Source organism: Rhinolophus hipposideros (genome assembly GCF_964194185.1).
Source record: "Rhinolophus hipposideros genome assembly, chromosome: 24".
NCBI classification, from domain to species: domain Eukaryota; kingdom Metazoa; phylum Chordata; class Mammalia; order Chiroptera; family Rhinolophidae; genus Rhinolophus; species Rhinolophus hipposideros.
Window position 1 is genome coordinate 14,161,559 of NC_138070.1, and position 23,204 is coordinate 14,184,762.

Consider the following 23,204-nt stretch of genomic DNA (forward strand, 5'->3'; position numbering starts at 1 on the left):
GAACACGGGCATTCATTATTTTTAATATTAAGCAACAGAGAGCCTTAAAGGATGAGATTAAGAGTCTCCCTTTGTTACTACTAATAAACATCAAAGGACTGGCTACCTTGAGCAGCAAGCAGTAGTAAAACTAGTCAATAGTAGCTTAAGCCATTAAAATATTAATTGTTCATTTAACAAGTCCAGGGTCAGGCAGTGCTAGGAAAAGTTCAGCAGCTCAATGATATCATCAAAGATCCAACTTTTTTTTTTTTTTTTGCCTCCACCATCCTCTGCATTTGAAACCACATGGTCACAAAATGGCTGCTGAAGTGCCGGCCATCATATTTATTTTCAAAGGAGGTAGAAGAGGGAAGGATTGGTCGCAAAAGGTCTGCTTTCAAACGGGTCTGTTGTTTTTGGTTGAAAGGGAGGTCCTTCAGCAGATTTACCATTGCTATGCATTGGTCAGATCTGGGTCCCATGTCTATCCCAGCATGAATCCTTCCCTAGGGCAGGGGAAGGAAGGACTTACTTCTCACTGGACAAAGGGATACCCACAGCCTCCTGAATACAAAATTGGGATTCTGTTAGCATGGAAGAAGGCAGGCGATGGCTGTGGGAAGGGGTGGGGAGGAGCCTTGCCACGAATTCTCATCAAGGCTGTCTTAATGCAAGGAGTAGAAATTAGACACAGGTTAATTCAAGTGAAGAAGTCCAGCTTTATTTTAAGGCTAGGATTGGCTAGTTAGTTTCTTACAGGGGACAACGAGGGAACGTAAATGAGAGAAACGGAGGTAATAAGGAAGAACAGGAAAGGCGGAGAACTGTGGCAGAGTAAGGAACACAGGTCCCATCCAAAGGCGGCGGCTACTACTCGGTTCTAGCCGATTTTGTTGCACGGTGGGATCTCCCAATTTTCAAGACCGGAATCTGGATTTTTATGTGACATCTCCGAATTTTAGTATGTTGAATCAAAATGTTTTAAATGATGTGTGAGCCCAATAAAATTCATCTGCAGGCCAGGTTTGATTGGTGGGCTGCCAGTTTGCAGCCTCTGAAAGGTTAAGAAGATCTCAGGAATAAAGTGCAGCCTGGCCTCACACTATGGAAAGGGAGAACTGGGGAGCCACCAGGGCCCGAGGCAGCCCCCTCTTTGGGTCCATAGCCCCATTTCCACCCTTCTCTGCAGACAGGCTTCCTTCTGCCTCCTTGTGGCTGCTGCATATGCTAACCGTGCGTATGGTTCCTGCTCACCATGGCTCAGCTCTGCAAACACATCTGACTCAGCTGTTCAGTGTCCCACTTCCAAATCCTCAGCAGAGGAAGCTGATTGGTTCAGTTTAGTGCTTGTTTCAGTCTGGTCCAATTAACTTGGGTCAGGGGAGGGTGGAATCAAGAAGCACAAACATGGTGGCTTTGGCCTGCCCTTTCAGCAGGGTGGCGAAACGACAGGTATGTCTGGAGCCCACAGCAACACATGTAAACTCTCGAGTCTATTCATCATAATTCTATTACGGATCGTGTCCTGGCATGTGGGCAGTATGCACGGCGTTTCAGCCATGCAGCAAGCATGATATTCAACACTGAGATGCAAAAAAGAGTGAGACATGGTCCTTCTCTTCAGAAAGTAGTGGGGAGGGGGAACAGGCAGAAACAGATCTTTGTGATGCAGGGTGATATGGGCACTACAAAGGGAGGCGGAGTGCTGTGGGAGGCATTAAGATGGCAGCGCTGAAGTGCTAGAATGTTCTGAAGGCCCTTCTGACTCCTCAAAGACTCAGTGGTTTCAGTCAGACATTAGTTGCTGGTGGTGCTTTCCTGTATTCTGATTCTGTGACATTTGAACATCCTGGATTTCATCACATGTAACCATTCTCGATTCATCCAGAATGCTTGATGATGGGCCACGTCAAATGCCACTGTATCCCCACCATGCCAGAGAGCAGAGCACTTTCTAAATTCATCCGTAAGGAAACAGTTCCGTTCACCACAGCATCAAGAAGAATAAAACACTTAGGAATCAATTTAACAAAAAGAGGGCAGGCCGTTTCCAAACCACAAAACTATGCGGAAAAGAATTGAAGTTCTAAATAAATAGATATTCCAGGATCATGGATCAGCAGCCTTAAAATGGTTAAGATAGCAATCGATACTTTGAGAATTGATCTATACATTCAACGCCATTTCTATCAAAATCCCAGGTGGGTTTTTGTGCGGAAATGGGCCAGCTGACTGTAAAATTCATACGGAAATGCAAAGGACCCAGAATTGTCACTGATGCCACTTGGGATGTGGACCAGGCATCCGAGGTTGCTAGTTCCCTGTCTCACCTCTTCTGTCTCCTCCGTACTCCAGGTCTACACATAATTGCCTGCAACGAAATCTGTTACAGCACTCTCTTGAGTTCGTTCTGTGGCATTTACGCTCTGGGCTAACGGTTTCCGTGGCCCTGTGGGTTTAGGAAGACTGGATTAAGCCACGTCAGAGAGGTGTCTTTGCGGTAGGACTTTTCAGAACCTTTAATGTGTTAGTGTGACTTGTCAACAAGTTACTTAACCTCAACTATCCTCACTTTCCTGTTCTCCTCTTTGATTTTCTGTGTTCTCCTTTCTTCTGAGGACTCATGGAATAAATCTTCATAATGTCAAGCCAGAGAAAGTAGATCAGAAGGTCCCGGGTGGGGCTGGACTCCCCTCTAGGAGTTGACCTGTGGTTCCCTCTCACCTCATGCTTCTTGGGGACAGGAGCCAGGGGTGGGGTGGAGGGTAAGGGATGGCTCAGATAGGAGCACTGATTACTTGGCCAAGGAAAGTGGGGAGTCCTGGTGGGAGAGGCAGTGGTCACTGGCGTCTTCAGAGATGGGATGGTGGCATTCTGAGCAGCTTCCTTTCTTCCAGGACTTCCCCAAAGAGCTTGGCCGCCTCCAGGGCACAGCCCCAGTGGATGGTGATCCCGTAGCCCCCGTGGCCGTAGTTGTGGATAACCTGGGAGAGGCAAGAGAGAAGGTGGCCTGGTCTGCCCTGGAAGATTCAGGAGCTTTCTGAAGAGTCCTGGGCAAAGCCAGAAGGCACCAGAGCTCCTCTCAGCACCCTAGCGGGAGGGTGGGGGCCCTGGGAACAGCAGTAAGGGGATTGTTTGGGGAGCTGGGGGTTGATATCCTAGACTCCTCTTCTGCTTAAGAAATGGAACTGCTTTATATACACTCAGCACAGCAAACAGAATCATCCAGAACTCAGGTCAGAGATTCCGCCCTCCCCCCCCCACCCTGCCCCCCCCCACACACACACCCTACATACACACATTACACACACATACACACAATAAGAAAGGAAGGGTGACTTAGATAGGGAAGATGGCTTTCCTGGTGGGAACCCAGCCACCACCCACTCCGCTCAGTGCCTTCAGCCCATGACAGCTCCCACCATTTTAAGAAGCCCAGTTCCTCCGCTATGAGAGAGAACATGAGAGAGGACCCAAGAGAGATGATGGGGAAGCCAGAAATGGACAGCTGGGAAATGGCTCCGGAGTCAACTTCAAACCAGATCCCAGCTCTGCCCCTCAACAGTAGTATGATTCAGGCAAGTGACTTCACCTCTTGGAACCTCCTTTTGCTCATCTGAAGCATGAGGGGAACAGTCCCAATCCCAAAGAGCAGTAGGGGAGATTCCAAAATGTCATTCATGTGGTGGACACAAAATAGATGTTCAATAAGTGCCTATTTCCTTCTGTTCAACCACAGGCTTTAGCAAATGGAGGCACTGCCCTCTAGGTAACCTTGAGCAGGTCCTTTACCATCATAGAGCCTCAGTTTCCCCATTTATAGTGAAGGGGATATTAGCCATCACTGTGCCTGCCTGCCAAGAGGCTGTGTGGAGCCGGAGGAGAGGAAAGACTGCTCCCTGGAGGTGCCAGAGCCCTCTCAGGAGTGGGGAGGGCATTGCTTTCCTTGCCAGGAGAGCATACCTCTATGTTTGAAGATCCAAAGTGAAGCTGTTCTCTTTCTAGACGAATCTGCGGGCGCACTGGCCGGAAGCCAGTCCATTCAGCAACAATTCTGGCATCCTGGAAAGAGAAGTGTTAGCAATTCATGTGTGGATTTTTTCTTTTTTTTTTCTTTTCTTTTTTTTGCTGCTGCTGCCATTTTTAGGTGACAATCAGCTTTTGAAATCTCATGATCCTTACCACCACCACGAACGCCATCACTGTCTCTCTTATTAATCACCACTGCTATCGTCACCACATTAATCAGCCACCAACATCATCACTGTCACCGCTACCACCTCACCGCCAGTTCTGCCAACTGCCTCATCCTCACCAACCACCACCACCAGCAGCCACCACCCCGATATCCTCAGCGGTCACCCCCTCATCACCATCCTTATCGCCACCCTCAACATTTTCATCAATCCCAACCATGACTTCTACCCCCACCCTCGTCACCGTCACTGAGCAGTTCTGATCCACGGCCATCTCGGTTTCATCCGCCCACAGCCAGACTTCCCTGTGCCTCCTCAAATTCTGGTGTATTCTACAGACCCTTGCTGGAATTACTTTGCCCAATTTCCCTGTGGTGGAATCTTCCCATCCTCAAGCATCCTCATGGTCAAGTTGCCGGGATCCCGGTCTAGGGCGCCGAGACCTCTCCCCACCTTACCTGCAGCGTGGGCTCCAGTCTGCAGCAGCCTTCCCAGATGGTGTTGTGGTCTTGAATGTTGTTTATCTCACTCCAGTTCCCCAGCTGGAAGATGCCTCCAAGAGTCACGGCCTGGGTCCTAGATCCAAGCATGGAGTGTCATGGATGGAGGAAAATGAAGCCTTTGAGGAGAACGGGGTCATGCGTATGCTCACCCTTACCGCCCTGTGACCTAAACCACTGCTACCCTCAACATCGTCATCGCTGCTCACAATGCCATCAACACCACTGCCACCTCCAGTACCATCAACGACCACCTCCACCATCACCATTTACATCACCGGCAACCTTGTTCTCTCTTCCAACGTACGGCATGACGACCATAGTTAACAATGCTGTAGTATGTCCTTGAAAGTTACTAAAAGAGTACATCTTAAATATTCTCACCACACGCACACACACAAATGTAATTATGGGAGGTGACGGATGTGTTAACTAACTTTATTGTGATAATCGTTTTGCAATCTGTGCATATATTCAATCATCATGTTGTACGTCTTAAACGTACATCATCGATGTCAACCATATCTCAAGAAAGCTGGAAAAAAATATTGCCACCTCCATCAACGTCATCTTCACTTCTTCCTTCCTTGTTATCATTGATGGGTCATCACCATCATCTCCCGTCACCATTTCCACCGTCACCCGTTGGCCACTGATGTTGTCATCTCCACCACACCACTAACTTGCCGTTGAGACGGTCATCTCTGCCCCACTATTAACAGCCTCACTGATGGTGTCATCTCCATCAACACCCACGACTGCCCCCCCTGCCAATCACCACCATCATCACCTGTGATCTCCTTGTCAATGACAATAATGCCTTTACTACCATCGTTTTGCTGTCCACAATATTGTCATCCCATCCACACGACCACCATCTTCACTGACATCGTCACCTCTCCCATGAATGTCATCATCACCATCAACCCCAGTCACCATTCCCAGTACCACTCCCAGTATGGCCATGCACACCACTTCTAATGTTCCTGCCGTCGTGTGTTCGTCTCCAGCATCACCTTTGTCTCCAGTGTCACCACTACAGTCCTCCAAAAGTATGTTCAAGATGGAGCCCAAGCAAGGCTAAGTCCCACCGTCCCAGGGATGTCATCACACTTACAAAAAATTGGAAGAAAAAACCTGAAGGGAGTGAGCAAGGGGCCTGGGGCAGGCAGCAGGGGCATAAAGATGCCCGCTCTTCTGCCCGAGGATGTCAGATGTTTACCCTGGGATGATGTATGGCGACTTGTAGATACCTCCATGGAGATCATGGGTGATAATGAAATGCTTCATCCAAGGAGCATCGACCTGTTGATGGAGGATGGAGTCGTCTCGTTAGAGGAGTGAAATCAGCAGGCCCCTCTGCCCTGCTCCCCTCCAAGGCCAGATATTCTGATAGGAGAGGCCGATTCCTGACCCCCCTGCCCCAAGTCTGCCCCTGACTGCCTGCTCGTGCAGTGAGAGCGCCCTGAGAGCCACCTGCCCCCTGAAGCATTGCACGTTCTCACCCACATGTTCACAGAAAAGCCCAGCACGCAGGTGCAAATGCACACATTAGCCCACCTCAGAAACACACACACATACACACACCTACACACTTGTGAACGCACACATGTACACTCACAAAGAGGCATGCCTCACGCACATACCCACTTACACAGTGAGAGGCGAAGTGGGCCAGTGCTTACACATCCAGGCTCTTAAATCGGATTGCTTGGGTTCTAATCCCAACTCCATAATTTACGACCGTGTGAACTTTGCATCTTACTTAATTCCTCTGTGCCTCAGTTTCCCCCCCTGTAAGATGTTGATGGTGATATGATAGACCCCACCTCAAAGGGTTGTGGTAAGGATTAAATGAATTAACATTGTGGTAAGGATTCAATGAATTAACACAATGTGCTCAGGCCTGTGCCTGGCCCTTAGTAAACACTCCATAAATGTTTGCTCTATTTATTAAAATACAGGCAGATGTGGCTCCCACATGTGTACAAACATATACACACATGCTTGGCTATTAGGAAGAAACCCCAAAAGAAAAGTTTGGGAGGGCCGTGTGGTGTTGGTCCTTCTTGCTTCTTTCACCTGTCGTTTTCTCTAACCGATGTTACTGATGTATCCTCTCTCTTTGGAGATGAAATAAGCAGACCGCTACCATCTTCCCAGCAACGAAAGTCGGGGGAGTCATCCGTCACCTTCACACTCACCTTGATGATCTGCCCTCGACCTGGCTGTAGCAGGGGGTCTGGTTGCAGCGCCCCCGCCCACACACCGGTGCAGTTGATAATCACATCCGCGCCTCCTCTTGCTACCTGGCAGCAACCAACAGGGCAGGTGGGGTGGAAGGGGGTAAGGACCCTGGTATCCCCTGTCCCTCCACCTCCCCTCCTCCCACCTTGAAGCTCTCAGCTCCCTATGGTACAGCAGGGTGGGGGCTCAATGAGGAATCCATGGGCATGGCTCCAAAAGTCCTCTGTGCCATTTACCTGCTGTGTGGCCTCAGAAATGTCCTGTCACTTCCTCAGGGCTCAGCTGCCTTAACTATAACATGGGGGTGGTAATGCATGGTCATAGGCTACTGTGAGAATCCCATGTGACTCTGGATTTAGAATACTCTGCACTTAGAAAACAATACTGTGCAAGGCAGGGACCTTCTTGGAAGCTTCCAGAAGAAGTCAGAAAGCAAGCCGAGATATTTCTCTTCCTCCTTCTGTGTCCTTTGTTTTTCATTCTCTTGCCTTCTACCCTGCCAAGACATCTGCAGAAGGCATGTTGGAACCTCTAGTTCTGGGCATTATGGGATACTTGACAGCTCAAGGATGTAGCCTGATGGGCACCCAAACTCCCAACCCAGCCCCCAGGACTCCCTTCCCATGTCAGTCATGGGTCACACACACATCGCAAGGCGCTATTATCATTCATGACCCAGTATTTGCTACACTGGACTATGAGTTCCTTGGAAATGAGAGCTGTGCCTGAGTCAACTATATTTCCCAACTGTCCATCAGGGCTGGACCCAGAATCCCAGTAGCTGCATGGTACTGAGCACCTCCCGTGTCCCAAGCACTATTCTAGGTGCTGGGATTGAGTGAAGTCATAAGGCAAAGCTCCTGGTACATAGCCAGTGCCTGACGATGGGAGCTGCTACTATCATTATTGTCGGTGATGGTGTTACTTCAGAGGTGAGTCAGCTGAGAATTGAGACATTGCAGAAACATCAACCCAGATGTCGGCAGGAGGCAACCAAGTGTCTAGAACTTGAGGGTTGGGTGCAGCTGATACTGGGAAGAGGCAACCAGCTCTCTGGCCCTAAAACTCAAGGAGGCTTAAATAGAGATCTGTCCTTAATGGCCACCACTGTCCCTTTGCTTCTGCCACCAATATCAGGGTAGAATGCCTAAGTCCTACTAGCATTGACAAAAGGCCCAGAGTTTGGGATGGGCCTCAAGAGGACTCTGGAAGGCTGAAAAGGCGGCTTCCAACCCAGCAACAAGAAGCAAAGGCCTGCCCTCTTCACCTCTCTCCCACATCCGGCCCCTTCCAGCCCTGCAGCTCACCTCCTCAAAAGATTCCACCTTCCTCTGGAAGAACTTCACTCCCCTCTCAGTTAACCTAGGATGATCAAACACATCAAAAAGCCCAGTATTCAATTATCTGTTTCATCTCTCCAAGAGGAGGGCATAGGGGACATTTCCCAAAGAAACTTCTATCCCACAGGATGTTCCTTGAGAAAATAGCTGTATACTCAAGTCAGTTCATGAGCACCTTGATGGGACTAGTGGACCATGAAATGTCCCTTGGGGACCTGAGATGACCTAAGCCCCTCATCAGTCAGATGGAGATGAGAGAAGGGCCTTGCTGAAGGTCATACAGTGAGTTAGTTATGGGACTGGGACTCGAACCCAGGCTTCTTAGTTGGAAACGCTTCCTCCTACCACCACATTGCTTTACACTACCAAAGGGAATGAGATACAGGGTGGAGGAGGAACAGGGTTGGACCATGCCACATGCCCCTTTGTCAGAAGCAAAGCATGAAGAGGGAAGTGGGCTGGGGACACCTACCCCCCCTCTAAATATCCCAGTGGAATAAAAATCTGTCACCATTAGAAAAACAGTAGAAATCTCAAAATAACAGGAAATAAACTAAATAAAGGTTGAAACATAACTTCAGGACTATTTTATCTACATACTGTCCTCAATATAGAAAAACTGGGAGCAGTCTTTTCTGAAAGAGTCTAGACAGGAGTCATTACGTGTCCCAGGTTTAGAAGAAATAACCAACCATGTTTTAGCACAACATTTCCCAAACCTGGCGCTTAATTAGAATCACTCAGGAAACTTCTTAAAATACAAATTTATGAGCCCCATCTCAGAGGTTTTGATTTAGTGGACAGGAAGCAGGGTCCTGAAATCTGTTTTTTAAAACCTCCCTAGGTCCTTTGATAAAAGCCACCATCCATTCCATATTTTTAAAAATCTTAAAGTAGTAATATGTAGGAAATATGTGGAATCTTCCTTAATATGAGGGTATGTGAATAGAAATATAAAGGTATCGCTCAACTTAATGTTTACTAATGTGGAACACTATGAGATTGCTGTCAACATCAGAGCAAGACAGGGACATCAACTCTCACCTGTATTAGTTAACATTGTTCTAGAAGTACTGGCCATAGCAGTTAGACAAGAAAAAAAAGTGAGATATTAAAAATAAAAGGCAACTTATGTTTCGTAGATGATGTAATTATGTCTGGAAATTTTAAGACAGTCCATTTAAAACGATTCCACAAACATTACAGATTTTAGTGAGGTTGAGAATAAATATCACATGTAAAAAGCTGCCCAGATGGTTCTGTTGCCCAACTAAGCATGGGAACCATTGTCTTAGTACCCAGAAGTGATCAGGACCAAGGATAGATCCCATGATGCCTAAGGGTTAACATTTAGGGTTGGTTGATACAAAGAATCCCATGAACAATCATCTATTACCACCCTGGTCCCTGGGAGGTGCCTTTCTGAAACTAACATTGAAAAATCTCACCTTTCAGTCAGCCACTGTAGATATCTCCTCCCTTCCAGAATCAGGCTTGTGTTGAACCAGCCATAGCTAGAGTCACAGCAGGCAAATGTGAGAATAAAGGATCAGAATTAGAGCTATATTGGGAGGCTGTCAAATGGAGGTGGGAGCAGTGTCATCTTTTGGGCCCCAAGGGTAGGGCCAGAACCATTGGGTGAAATTCAAGGGGGAAGTGGTTTTCAGCTCAATGCAAGGAAAACTTTTCTATCAGAGAAAGCCATCCCTGACATAGGGATGTGTAAGTGGAGACTGGACACACATTTGTAGAAGGGATTCGAACATTGGGGGAGGGGGGGTGAGGAGAGGACCAGAGAGGCATGTAGGAAAAAGAATGGAGAGGTTCGGAGTCAGACTGGGTTGGAATCCCATTTTGGTCGCTTGGCTATGTGACCTTGGGAAGTGACTTAGCCTCTCTGAAGCTCAGTTTCCTCATCTACAAAAGAGAATAGTGATTTGAAGATTCTGGGCTTGAGATCTGTGATTCCATATCCCCAATCTCCTTAGTCCAAGACCCAATTTGAGTGGGAGTCCTCTCAGAAGGAGCTGGACATTGTGCCATTAGACCAAGTTCCCAGGGGCTCTAGGCCTGGAATAGGACAGGAAATTTGGTGACTACGTCTTCTGCTGCCTTCTAGACAGGCAGGTGTGATCTGTGGGGCCTCAGCCCCTTTGTCCATGACAATAACCTTACCTATAACCAGGGAACATGTCCAGCTCTCTTGGGGTCAGTTTCCGAAATCCCAGATAAGTGTCCTTCCAGAAAGGGTCCTGCAGAGGAAGAAGAGAAGGATGATGACTTTTTGCCCATGACCACAGGAATGGGCAAAAATCAATAATAATGATAACAACAAAACATATAATGTTTACTGAGTGAAAGGTGCTGTTCCACTTATATCACTTATATCACTCCCATTGAGGCAGATACCATCCCTATCCCCATTTTACAGATTGGCTGACTGAGGCTTAGAGATGTTGTGTAACTTGTCTAAAGTCACACAGCTATTAAGTGGTGGGACTGAGCTCTGAACCCACACAGTTTGGCTTCAGAGTCCAAATTCTTAATCATTATGCTATCTATACTAAGGGTAAGAGAGTAAGACCGGGGGTGAGTGATAGGGTAAGTGTCAGAAATATGGGAGAAAAAAGGGTGAGAGTGAGAGTCACCAAGGGGCGAGAGTGGGAGGCAGCAGAGCATAGGGTCAGACAACTTAAATGGAGATTTTGACCTCACCACTGACCATCTTGAATTCTCTGAGACTCAGTTTTCTAGTCTGTACCATGGAGTTAATAGTCACTCTTGACCCTACGGAAGGTAACAGATAACATGGGCAATGCCTTTTGCATGGTGCTAAATGTTGACTAAACATCGGAGGGCTGGCATGGATGGGGTTCTGGGTACCTAGCCAGATCACCCTTTCCAAGTAACCTGAGAACATCGCCCAAGGCTGTTGTGCCTTTCTTAACACATTGGGCACCTTGTGGTCACAGAATGCTTGGGTTCAAATCCCACCTCTGCCACTTTAAAGCTTGGTGAGCTCAGGTAAGTGACTCTATTTCATCTGCAAAAGGAAGATAATATTAGCACTTACTTCCTGGTTATTGAGAGAATTAAATGAGTCACTCTTTATAAAATAGTTAGGACAGGGCCTGGCCCACAGTAGGTACTTTAGAAGTTTGTGCCATGATGAGTGTTTCAGTCCATCTTGATGAAAAGCTCTGGGACCCCCAGGGGTGCAGTAAACCTTTTGGCATTAGCGCCAAGTGCCCACCATTACAGGATTGTCTGAGTTTTATCCATATCAATCAAAACCTAGTCCCCCTGTTCATCAGAAGATTCTTTGGTCTCTGCCAATTTTATTTAAAATATTGGAAACAAAAATAAATTTAAAAGTAAAAATAGATTTAAAGTAAGCCTGTGTTGCACATAGAAGTCTCAAAGTACTCCCCAGACGTGGGGCCCCAGCCTAAGTCTGTGATGACGGCTCTGCCCCATGGTCATGGACTCCTCACTCACCGGAACAGCTTCACAGAAGAGGTTGTAGCCTGAGATTAGGGCCAGGCCCATGTTTGCAGCATTGGGAGAATGGATGTGGCTCAGGAGATAGTCGAAGGTCTGCTGGTTCCAATGCCTGGAAGGGTCCCCCAGAGTATCATCACCTAAGACCCTGAGCTGGGCAAGACAGCTTTGAGGGTCAGCTTGCATGGGACTGTGATCAGGCTGGTGGGGATGTGTCCAAATCCAGACATCCACCATGTTCCACTCCTGCAGCACCCCAAATGCCTGTGGGTCTCCTACTTCCCGAAACTTTCCAGTATTTCCCCATTAATAGGATGGAGAAGAGGTGGAACAAATGAGCTCCATCACAACCACTTGGAGCCCACTTTTATCTTGGGATCATATCGTTGACAGGTTTAAATGAAGGCTTTGACCTGATTTGGAGACTGTGAGCCACAGGGTTCAGGCTCTCTCTGGGCAACCCCCACTGTAAACACAGGTGGCAGACATAAGCTTGCTCCTCCCAAACGCTTTCCTCTTTCCCCTGGGCACACAGCTCAACTACATTTCCCAGACTCTCTTACAGCTAGATATGGCCATGTGACTGCATTCTGGCCAATGGATCCTAAAGACTCAGCACACTTGTTTCTCGCTGTGCTCCTTCCACAGGTGCCCACCCTTAAGAAAGGCAATGTCGGAAGCCACAGAGGAGGATGGCAGAGCCATGACAGGGAAGGAACCTGATCCCTGAATTGCCACCCACTCATCAGGAACATTGGTGTTCGGAATTTATGAGAAATAAGAATGAAACTTCTGTTTCAGCCATTATTCATCTGTGGCTTCCTTTGTTGAAGCAGCTGGGGGTTTCTAAACTAACATAATGACCTTTGTGATGTCTCTGCTAAACCTGAGCATTGATTCACCCACTTAGAAGTATTCCAGATGCATCGACGGCCACCTGGTTTAGGGAAAGCATAGCGACAAAGCCTCCATTTGTCTGGCACACGTTCCATCACTGCTAAGATCAAGTAAGTGTAGCATCGGTCTGGCACATAAAAGGGGCTTAATATGTATTATTTTCTTCACCTCATGCCAGGCCATAACCCCCACAAAGGGTTTGTTCTTGGTGGCAGGGACCTTGAGAGAGGTCACCCCTCTGCAGACTCAGCTCCTCTGGCCCCCCTAGCCACCCCCTGGGGCCCTCACTCACTTTTCCTGTGCGTTGCTGGGATCGGAGACGTAGGGCTGACAAAGGCCAGCAGCCACGTCGGTGTTGGTGAGCGGGGTGAAGCGGTCTGCATAGACCTTTATGTCCAGCGACTGCAGGATGGAGTGGTAGCGCTCATGAATGCAGAGGGCGGTGGACAACCCAATAACCCCAGCTCCAATCACGACCACGCGCATTGTGCCAGCCTGCAGAAAAGAAGGGTTGAGGTGTGCCATCATCACCATCCTCTCCATCACCATCTCTACCATCGCCACCATCCACTGAAGGCTTAGAAAGTGCCGGATATCACCAAATCCGTTTTATACTTGATCTTCTCAATGATCCTCACAAATGGAAAAACTGAGGCATGGAGAGGCAAAGCCACTTGCCCAAGGTCACACAGCTGGTAAGTAATACCCCTTTCTCTGGGTAGCCTGCCCAAATACGATGTACCCAGCTGGGAATATAAAAAATGGGCCTAGCAGAGTGCCTGGCCAGCTCTAGGCTGGGGAGAATGGTTAGGACAATGGGCTCTTGTCTTCAAATCTCAGATCTCAGCTCTGCTGCCTACTGGACATTGATGTTGGGCAAGATGCTCCATGAGTCTCATTTTCTTCTTCTGGAAAATAGGAAAATTATTAACTCATGCCTCAGAGAGTAGATGAGAGATGTATGTAGATGGCAAATGAAAAAAGCATAACACGCTGTCTAGTACAAAAGAAGTGACTTACTGACATTTGCAGAGTACCTACCGTGTGCCAGCCCCAGAGCTAAGTGCTTCCCATGTATTATTTCATCTAAGTCTCCCAACATTCTTATGACATAGGGACTGATGTTATTGGCTCCACTTCACAGATGAGAACACTGAGGCTCAGAGAGACGAAGTCACTTCCTCAAGGTCACACAGCCAGCAAGTGGTGCTGCTGGGATTAAATTTTAATTTAAGTCAACTCCTACACACCTACTGTGTGACAGACTGGCAGCTGTGGATACAGCTGTGAGCACATCAGATGCAATGTCTGACCTCAGAATTCAGGTCTTCCAGTGTACCCCCTCACGGCCTGTCTTGGGATGCTAGGCTGCCTGGGTCCTTGGAAATTTCTAAGGCCAAGCAGCTTTTGACCTTGAAGCTGTTTGGGTCTGCACAGCAGGGAAATATTCTGCCGGCTCCTGCTGAGGCAAAACAAGGGGATGTTTTGTGCCCAGAAGGGCTAAATTCAACTTTCCCTCCTCTTTACTCACAACTCTCTTCCCACAGAACTTGGCTCCTGGCAAGTTGGGCCTGTGGCCCCAAACAGCAGGACGTTTTCAGTATGGCCTAGTTTTGTAAAGGGGGAAACGGCTCCAGCCCACAAGAACTGGACTCTGTCGGGGTTTCAGCAGCCAAGTTGGAGATAAAACCAAAAAACAAAAAGGCATCGTTGCTCTGGGCGATTCTCCTTCTAGCTGCCAGCCGGGGCTTGGTTGGGGGTGGGGAAGGCATACCCTCTCAGGCATCCCCACCCTCCTCCTTCAGTCTCCTATTTTATAAAATAAGTTACCTCGTCTCGCGGGGTCGCCCTGAAGGTGAAATGACCGGCTTGGCAACAGTTCCTGGTAACTGCCTGGCACAGAGTAGGCCTTCAGTACATGGCAGCCTCCTTCTGTCCCCCAACACCTTGGAAATAACAAAAGAAAGAACACTGGATGTTGAGGAGGAGAGAGAAAGAAGAGAGAGTCAGACCTGGCTTTACTTCTGGCTTGCTGTGTGACGTTGGCCAACTTACTTCCCCTCTCTGGGCCTTCTGACTGTCTCTGCATAACCTCTGGAGAGTTGACCGCTTTTGTACATTGACAACAAGAAGGCAAGGATAGAGAGCTTTCCTGTATTTTCCCAATTCCTCGTACTGAATCCAGATGGTGGCATGGCATGGGGAGGTGGCTGTGGGGCAGGTTCACAGCCTGGCTCTGGCATACACCAGCTGTCATTTAACTTGATTGAGCCAGGGTGACCAACCTCCCTGATTTGGACTGATGGTGTCCCCAGCATGTGGACTCTGAGTGAAAAAATTAGAAGAGTCCAGCAGCAAACCGGAATGACGTGGCCACTAACTGAGCCTGTTTCCTCTTCTCTACACTTTTAAGGGCTAACAAAGCTCCCTGCCTATTGTCTCTCCACCAGAATATAAGCTTCAGGAGAGCAGGGACTTTTGTCTTCTGCTCTATCCCCAGAGCCTAGAACAGTGCCTGGTGCACAGCAAAGATTCATAAGTGAATGAATGAATGAATGAGTGAATGAATGGAGTTCTTATGAGGATCAAAGGGGAAAATAATCATAAAGTGCTAGGGAATTCATAAATGACAGCAGTGATTACCATCCTTCCCAATTTGCAGATGAGGCAGCTGAGGCTGGAGAGAGCAGTAATTATTTGAGGTCACAACAAGAGTTGGAGGAATAGCAGGGGTGTGAACCCAGCTCTCCTTTTTCCAGGACCCGACTTTTTTCCATTCTCACGCTACCTAGAAAACCAGTAAAGGATGGAGAAAAAAAAGGAGCTGCTTATGTAATAGAAGTTTGTGAGGTGAGAGAAGGAGAGTGTTAGAAAACTCTTCCAAGGTTTCTGGGCAGGGAGAAAAAGTCTTTGGTCCAAAGCAGAGCCGGCACATGGCACATATCCCATAATGAGGCTGATGAGGTGTGTCAAAGCCTCTGGGTAGGAGCAGAGTCACATGCCCAAGAGAAGAGCAGAAGACAGGACCCAGTGCTACTTCTGGAACCAGCTAGCAAGACAAGAAGGACAAGTAACAGTGTGGGGCTCAGTTTGTCCAGTATGTAAAATTCTGAAGATAAGCAAGACACCATCATGCAGATGGGGAAACTGAGGCCCAGAAAAGAGAAGCGACTCGGCCAAAGTGACACAGCTAGGCCAAAGTCACAGAATTGTAATAAAAGGATTTGTGGGGTCTTGGAGTTACAAAGTCTCTGGGAAAGGCAGGAATAGGTCACATCAAGAAAAGGACTGCAAAGTGGAGATAAACAACGATAGTAGCTGCTAGGTTTTCAACTCTGAGGATTGTGCTAAGAACTTTACACGCATTATCTACTTTAATCTTCTAACAACCCTTGGGGTTATCATTATGCCCATTTTACAGACGAGGCAACTGAGATTCAACCAGCCAGCTGGTGAGAAACAGAGCCCAGGCCGGCCTGACTCCCAAGTGAAAAACCTCAGGGTCAAGCAGGTAAAGAGAAACGCCCATGTTTCAGGGTCCTGCATTGAAAAAACACACATAAAATACACCAAATGTAGGAATGTTTAGTGTGTTAGTAATAGGCACAGAATTTAAGAGGAAAAACCATGTATCCTAAATCAATTATCTTAATAAACTATGTGAATTAAATTTGATACTGATATAGAGACTTTTAATAAACTCTGTGTGTGTGTGTGTGTGTGTGTGTGTGTGTGTGTAATTATAATGTCTACATAAGCGTGGAGCAGGAAGGGAATAATTTTGGCAGTCACATGTAGATGGAGCACAGATGTCCTCTTGCTTAATCCTCTCAACTGCTCTGGAAGTTGAGTCCCACAGAGGTGGGACTGAGTGAGGTTTAAGGACAGGAAGTCACTCTCCCAAAGTCACACAGCCAGTGTGGGCCAGTGTTCGGATCTGGACCCAGTTCTAACTGAGCTTTCTGTACTATGCCATAAAACTATTTAGGCAGCCAGCAATAAGTTGGCACCAACAATTTCTGCTTGCTTTTTAGTCTTGGATTTGTATGCTTATAAGCTCTGTTGTCTCTAGAAAGGAATTGGATGGCTATGTGAGCATGGCAAAGAATAGGAAAGACTTATTCTGAAAGAATCAACAAGTCATGGATAAAGTATTTGAATGTACATAGTTAGTTAGCTTTTCCAGGTTGCACCATATGGCTACTTCTTATAAAACTGATATTTTCAGGGTTTATCTTTAAAATGGAACAAATTCTATAAACACTTGACAACCAGGCTACCAGCTCCCCACCCCCAAAATAATAATAATTACCATTTATTGAGTGCTTGTTATGTGACCAGTTCTGTGCTAAGCACTTAACATTCGTCACCTCTTCTAATACTCAAATGAACCCCGTAACAGGTGAGTTATAATCCCCATCTCCCAGATGGGAAAACTGAGACTTCGAGAGGCGAAGATGCTTACCTGAAGTCCCTGCCCAACTCCATGGTTGTCACCTGCCTCAAGCTCCTTTGAGGAGCTTGAGCTCCTCAAATGTGGAGCTCCTTTGTTGACGCTAAGAGGGCATTGAAGTTCTGCTGTGCACTCCCCCCGTCCTCCCCACCACACACATATTCCCACTCACCTGGTGTGTCAAACTTCAGGAGAAAAGAGGCAGCTGCTGGGAGCACAGGGTCCTGTCTCCGGAGGGGAGGCTCCTGATTCTGGGGCATCCCGTCCTTAGCCCTCCGCCTGCCAGCCGGACTGGAGCTCAGGGTCAAAGTCTGCAGTTATGGACAGGGCACAGCTTGGCGCTGCACGGCTCCCAGGGGCTGGCCCCGGGCCAGGCTGGAAGACCTCAGCTCCCCTCGCTCCCAGTGCCTGAAAAGCTGCCTGCCTCTTTTGGCTGATCCTAACCAGCCCCTGTGTACAGGCCTGGGGGGAGGGCGTAAAGGCAGGCGGGCTTCTTGGAGGGCTGATGGACATAAGGAGGTCTGTCTCCTGGGCCAGCTGGAGACGATCCTCTTTGTTCCCTCTTCCTGCTGCCCCCCTCTGGGAGGTTTGGGTCGGGCCCTGGCCTGAAGCGTGGGGGTGGTCAGCCTGGCAGCTCCTGAGGGGAGCCCAGAGGTACAGGACAGAGGCTTCCAGGGCCAGCTGGCCAGCCCAGTGCCTTCTGGGACGCTAGGTGGATGAGTCCAAGAAAAGAGTTGAGGTGATGGCTGTTTGGACCATGAGGACGCATGGTCCTTTGCTCCTGTATCCCAGAGACATGAGGGGCAAGGCTCTAGATCCTTCCTCTGCCAGAGCTCGACCTGGACCTGTGATTCTTAGAGCCTAAGATCATCAGGTGCCTCATGGTCTGTGTGGGAGGGTGGGAGGGCGGAGGCCCGGAAAGAGGGACCAACCAGCCTTGGGGGAGGCATCCTTTGGTCAGCTTTGAAGGTCCAGCCTCTACCCCCTACCTTCAGCATTATCACCTAAAAAGGTGAAAAAGAAATAAGCGAATGCATGCAAAATACTTAATGCATAGCATTTTCCTTTAATCATCAAAAAGGATGGGGTGAACTCCACCTTTTACTCTATATACTCCCATTTTGTTTGAATTTTTTAGAACAATAGTCATGTATTACTTTCATATTACATGACCTTAGGAAAATTCCTTGTGCCTCCAGTTCATCGTGGAAACACGTAAAAGTTAGCTTCATGCTCTCACCGCCTCCTATCCTACATAGCAGTGATTTACTTTTTGTGAAGTTTAGTGTCCAGTTTAAAATAATTCACCTGAATTGTTTCATTTAATCTCACAACAGCCCTATAAACTAAATGCTATTATTATTATCCCTCCCTTTAATTAATAAACTTGGTCCTAGCATCCACTAAAGCTAAACATATGCCTATCCTAAAACCCAGCAACCCTCGTCTTATGTACACACCCAATGAAATCATACTTCAACCAAGAGGCTTACATAAGAGCACTCATAGCCCCAACCAGGAAACAATGAAATATTTATCAGTGAGAGCATGGATAAACAAATTGTGGTGTTTTTAGACAATTCATGACATGGAATATTATACAGCAATGAAAAAGACAAATACTGCTACACAGAACACCCTGGATGAATGTCACAGTCATTATGTTTTGAGCAGAAGCTAGACAGAAAAAAGCCCGTACTGCATGGTTCCATATATACGAAATTCAAGAAAAGGCAAAACTATTCCATGGTGATGGAGGATGTGGGAAGAGTGATTACCTCTGGGGGAGGTGCTGACGGGGCAAGAGCACAATGAGGCTTGTTGGGATTCTGGAAACGTGCCAGTTTATCTGAGTGGTGTTTACAAGAGCGTATGCATATGTGAAAATTCACCAAGCACACATTCCAGATTAAGATTAATGTATTTGATACAATTAGAAAGAAAGAGGGAAAGAGCAGAAGAAAGAATGAGGAAGGAAAGAAGGAAGAAAAGAAAGGAGGGAGAAAGGAGACAGAGAAAAAGAAAGAAGACTTTGGCCACAGTATTATAACACCGCCTACAAGCAGAGGCCCTTATTTGAAGCCAGGTCAGAGTTGCCAGATCTAGCAAATAAAGATGTAAGACACCCTGTATTTTTTAAAAATTTATTTCGATCAGCTCCTTTATTCCAAATCCCCTTCACTATGCTTATGTTATCCATTTGTAATAGTTAGATTCGTTGTCATGGTCTATATTCCATCCACCATAATCCTGGTTGGTTTTTTAAAAAATCTACACGTAATAAAATTTACTTGTTTTGTTGTACAATTCTGTGGGGTTTCCAAACACATAGTCTTGTAGCCAGCACTGTAGAACCATCACCCCCTAAAATTTCCTGCGCTACTTCTTTGTACTCAGACCCTTTCTTCATTTCCTATTTCTGGCAACCACTAACCTGTTTTTCTTTCCTATAGTTTGCCTTTTTCAGAATATCATATAAATAGAGTCATACAATATGGGTCTGGCTTCTTAACGTTAGCAAAATGCACTTAAGATTCATTTATGTTTTTATATGAATCAACAGTTTTTTCTTTTATATCTCTGAGTAGTTGTTATTATTAGTGAATATTGAATTTTGTCCAATGCTTTTTCTGCATCTGTTGAGATGACATGATTTTATTGCTTTAGTTGGTTAATATGGTGAATTACACTGATATTTGAATGTTGAACCAGTCCTGCATTTGTGGTATGAATTTCATGTAGTTGTGATGTTTTTCTTTTTAGGTATTGTTGGATTTAATTTGCTAATATTTTGAGTTTTGTTGCTGTGTTCATGAAGAATGCTGGTCTCTAGTTTTCTTCTCTTATAATGTGTTTTTTGGGTTTTGGTACTAGTGTAATTGCATTTTCTTTTGTTTTTAATTTTCATTTTTCAATTACAGTTGATGTTCAATATTATCTTATATTATTTTCGGGCATACAGCATAGTGGTTAGACATTTATATAATTTGTGAAGCATTCCCCCGATAAATCTATTAGTATTACCTGGCACTATACATAGTTACTACAATATTACTGACTATATTCCCTATGCTGTACTTTACATCCCTGTGACTATTTTGTAACTATCAATTAGTACTTCTTAATCCCTTCACCCTTTTCCCCCAACCACTCCCAATCCCCCAGTCCCCCAACCACTCCCAATCTGGCAACCACCAGTTTTTTCTCTGTATCTACGAGTCTGTTTCTGTTTTGTTTGTTCGTTTATTTTGTTCTTTAGAGTTCACATATAAGCATATAAGTGAAATCATATGGTATTTGTCTTTCTCTGTCTGACTCATTTCGCTTTGCATAATATTCTCTAGGTCCACCCATGTTGTCACAAATGATAAGATTTCATTATTTTTTATGGCTCACTAATATTCCATTGTATATATGTACCACTTCTTTATCCAATAGTCTATTGATGGGCACTTAGTTTGCTTTAGGTTCATTGTAAATAATGCTGCAATGAACATAGAGCTGCATATATATTTTTGAATTAGTGTTTTGGATTTCTTTGTATAAATACCTAGGAGTGGAATTACTGAGTCAAAAGATAGATCTATTTTTAATGTTTTGAGGAACCTCCATACTGTTTTCCATAGTGGCTGCACCAGTTTGCATGCTCACCAACAGTGCATGAAGGTTCCCTTTTCTCCACATCCTCACCAACACTTGTTTGTTGGTTTATTGATGATAGCCATTCTGACTGGAGTGAGGTGGTAACTCATTGTGGTTTAAATTTGCATTTCTCTGATGATCAGTGACATTGAGCATCTTTTCATATGTCTATCAGCCATCTGTATATCCTGTTTGGAGAAATGTCTATTCAGGTCCTCTGCCCATTTTTAACTGGATTGTTTGCTTTTTTTGGTGCTAAGTTGTATGCATTCTTTATAAGGAAATATTAACCCCTTGATAAGGGGATATTAACCTCTTATCAGTTGTATCATTGGCGAATATCTTCTCCCATTCAGTAGGTTGTCTTTTCATTTTGTTGATGGTTTCCTTTGCTGCGAAAACTTTTTAGTTTGATGTAGTCTCATTTGTTTATTTTTCCTTTTGTTTCCCTCACCCGAGGAGATGTATCCAAAAAAATATGACTAAGAGCAATGTCAGAGAGTTTGCTGCTTATGTTTCTTCTAAGAGTTTTATGGTTTTGGGCAAGACACACTGTGTTTTATCTGGCAACTCTCATCCAGGCAATTTGTGTCCAGAGCTGGAGTACTCAGCTACTATACCAGAGAGTTTAAGAGCTTAACTGAGCGAGTGTAGTGGAGGGCGTGAGGCACCACCCGGAATTCCCCACACAGCAAGGGTAGACGTGGGCTGTTGCTTCAGAGTCCTGCACTGTGCAAAAAGTATATTCAGGATTATTATTTAATTTTGGAAAATGAGGTGGGGAGACATCTATTGTTTTCATGATACAAGCTATAGAAAGTAAAGTTCCACAGAATATTCTCGGCTATTGGAATAAGTAGAAAATATGTCCCAGGAGGGATGTGAGATTTTTTTTATCCTTGTCAGAAGAGGGCATGAGTAAAAGAAAGAGAGACAGGAAGGAAGGAAGGAAGGAAGAAAGGAAGGAAGGAAGGAAGGAAGGAAGGAAGGAAGGAAGGAAGGAAGGAAGGAAGGAAGGAAAGAAAGAAAAGAAAGAAAGAAAAAAAAAGAAAGAAAGAAAAGAAGTTGAGAAACTGAGCTGGTTGAATCTGCCCATTTGACACTTGGGTAAACTGAGGCCCAGTGAGAGGAGCAGATGGGCCCTAAATTTCACAGGGGCATTGGGCTCACTCAGTCCGTGATTACAAGGCCCTTGAATAACTACTCTGAAGTCCAAAGTTCACTAATCATGACAGAAGGCACCAAAGGACCTTTGGAAGCAATTTCTGTGTATTTAGCCGGAGTTTCAGGAATCAAAGAACTTTCTGATCCACTGGCTGGTTGATAAACAACATGGCCTCCTAGCAGCTCTCAAATACACTCAGGCCAGGGCAAAAAATGTCATTTACTAGAATTCTCTACAGGAGGTAGAACTCTTGTGAGGGCTACATGAAGTTATAGAATAACAAGTTAAGCCCCACACACTCTCTCTCAGAAGAAATTAGCTTTATTATAACTTTTCTGAGTATTAAGATAACCATAACCTCTATAATTTATACAATACAGAAGGTATAAAGAAGAAAGTACTAATCACCTGTAACCAATCCCACCATCAGGGCCATTCACATTTTTGGTGACTCTTCCCAATTATTAACATAAACACACCCCAGGGGACAAAAATGGGATCACATCATCTGTGCTGTTTTGACTCCCATTCACTCATCTATATGATAGGTCCTGAAAACCTTTCCATCCAGATAACAGCACAGAAATGTCCATTTCATACAGGATACCATTGACGATGGATGTTAACAATTTTTAAAGTCAGTTCCAATGGGAAGTGTCTCTGTAATTTTTTGATATTACAAACAAATATCCTGGAAGTGTCTCTTGGCACACATGTCTAATTATTTCCTTGGGTGGGTCGATCCCTAAAAATGGAATCATTGTGTCAGAGAGTTTGCACCTTTAAAATAGTGATCCATTTTGCCAGAGGACCCTATCAGTTGACAAATTTAAGGAAGTACCCACTCTCAGATGTCCACCCTGTACTTGTCCCACCTTAGTTTCGTCCCAGCTAATGAGACTGCAAATCTTTATAGGTTGATGGATTTCTTTATAAAGTGACTTTTTTGCCTTTCTCATTTTGTTCTTGAAGTGTATTGGCCATTTTTCTTATTGATTTGTAAGTATTCCCTTTACATTTATGGGTATTAACCTTTTGTTTGCAAATATTTTCCCCAATTTGTTTGTCATGCGAAGGTTTTACACTTTTTTTGTACTCAAATCAATTTGTCTTTTTTTTTTTATGCTTTATGGTATCTACCATTAATGTCATATTTAGAAACCTTGCTTTCCCCCCACACTTACCTGCTCCATACAGACTTTCTAGAACAGTTGAAGGGTATTTTTTTATTGGAGAACAGTGTGTTTTTCCAGGACCAATCAGCTCCAGGGCAAGTTGTTG

The 23,204-nt window shown here is 45.7% G+C and overlaps 1 protein-coding gene across 2 annotated transcripts; it reads right to left on the minus strand.

Moving 5' to 3' along the window:
• Positions 1-679: 679 nt before the first annotated feature.
• Positions 680-17,419, minus strand: DAO (D-amino acid oxidase). 2 transcript variants are annotated; one of them, XM_081037311.1, is made up of 12 exons: positions 17,289-17,419; positions 14,494-14,609; positions 12,956-13,158; positions 11,764-11,878; positions 10,441-10,517; positions 9,714-9,779; positions 8,233-8,287; positions 6,883-6,987; positions 5,901-5,983; positions 4,637-4,754; positions 3,946-4,044; positions 680-2,966 (listed from the first exon to the last, which is right to left on the minus strand). In XM_081037311.1, the coding sequence occupies exons 3-12, from the start codon at positions 13,147-13,149 to the stop codon at positions 2,835-2,837; spliced, it is 1,044 nt and encodes a 347-aa protein (XP_080893437.1). In that variant the 5' UTR covers positions 13,150-13,158; positions 14,494-14,609; positions 17,289-17,419; the 3' UTR covers positions 680-2,834. The 2 variants fall into 2 exon arrangements, with proteins under 2 accessions (XP_080893437.1, XP_080893438.1); XM_081037312.1 differs by lacking the exons at positions 14,494-14,609; positions 17,289-17,419 and adding an exon at positions 13,705-13,875.
• Between the last annotated feature and the right edge of the window lie 5,785 nt (positions 17,420-23,204).

Coding starts and splice junctions, on each gene's coding strand:
- DAO (XM_081037311.1), bottom strand. CDS start 13,149: ATGCGCGTGGTCGTGATTGGAGCTGGGGTTATTGGGTTGTCCACCGCC. Junction 9,780..10,440: donor GACATGTTCCCTGGTTATAG/GTAAGGTTATTG, acceptor CTGTGACTCTAG/CTATGGCTGGTTCAACACAA. Junction 8,288..9,713: donor CTACAGTGGCTGACTGAAAG/GTGAGATTTTTC, acceptor TGATCATCCTAG/GTTAACTGAGAGGGGAGTGA.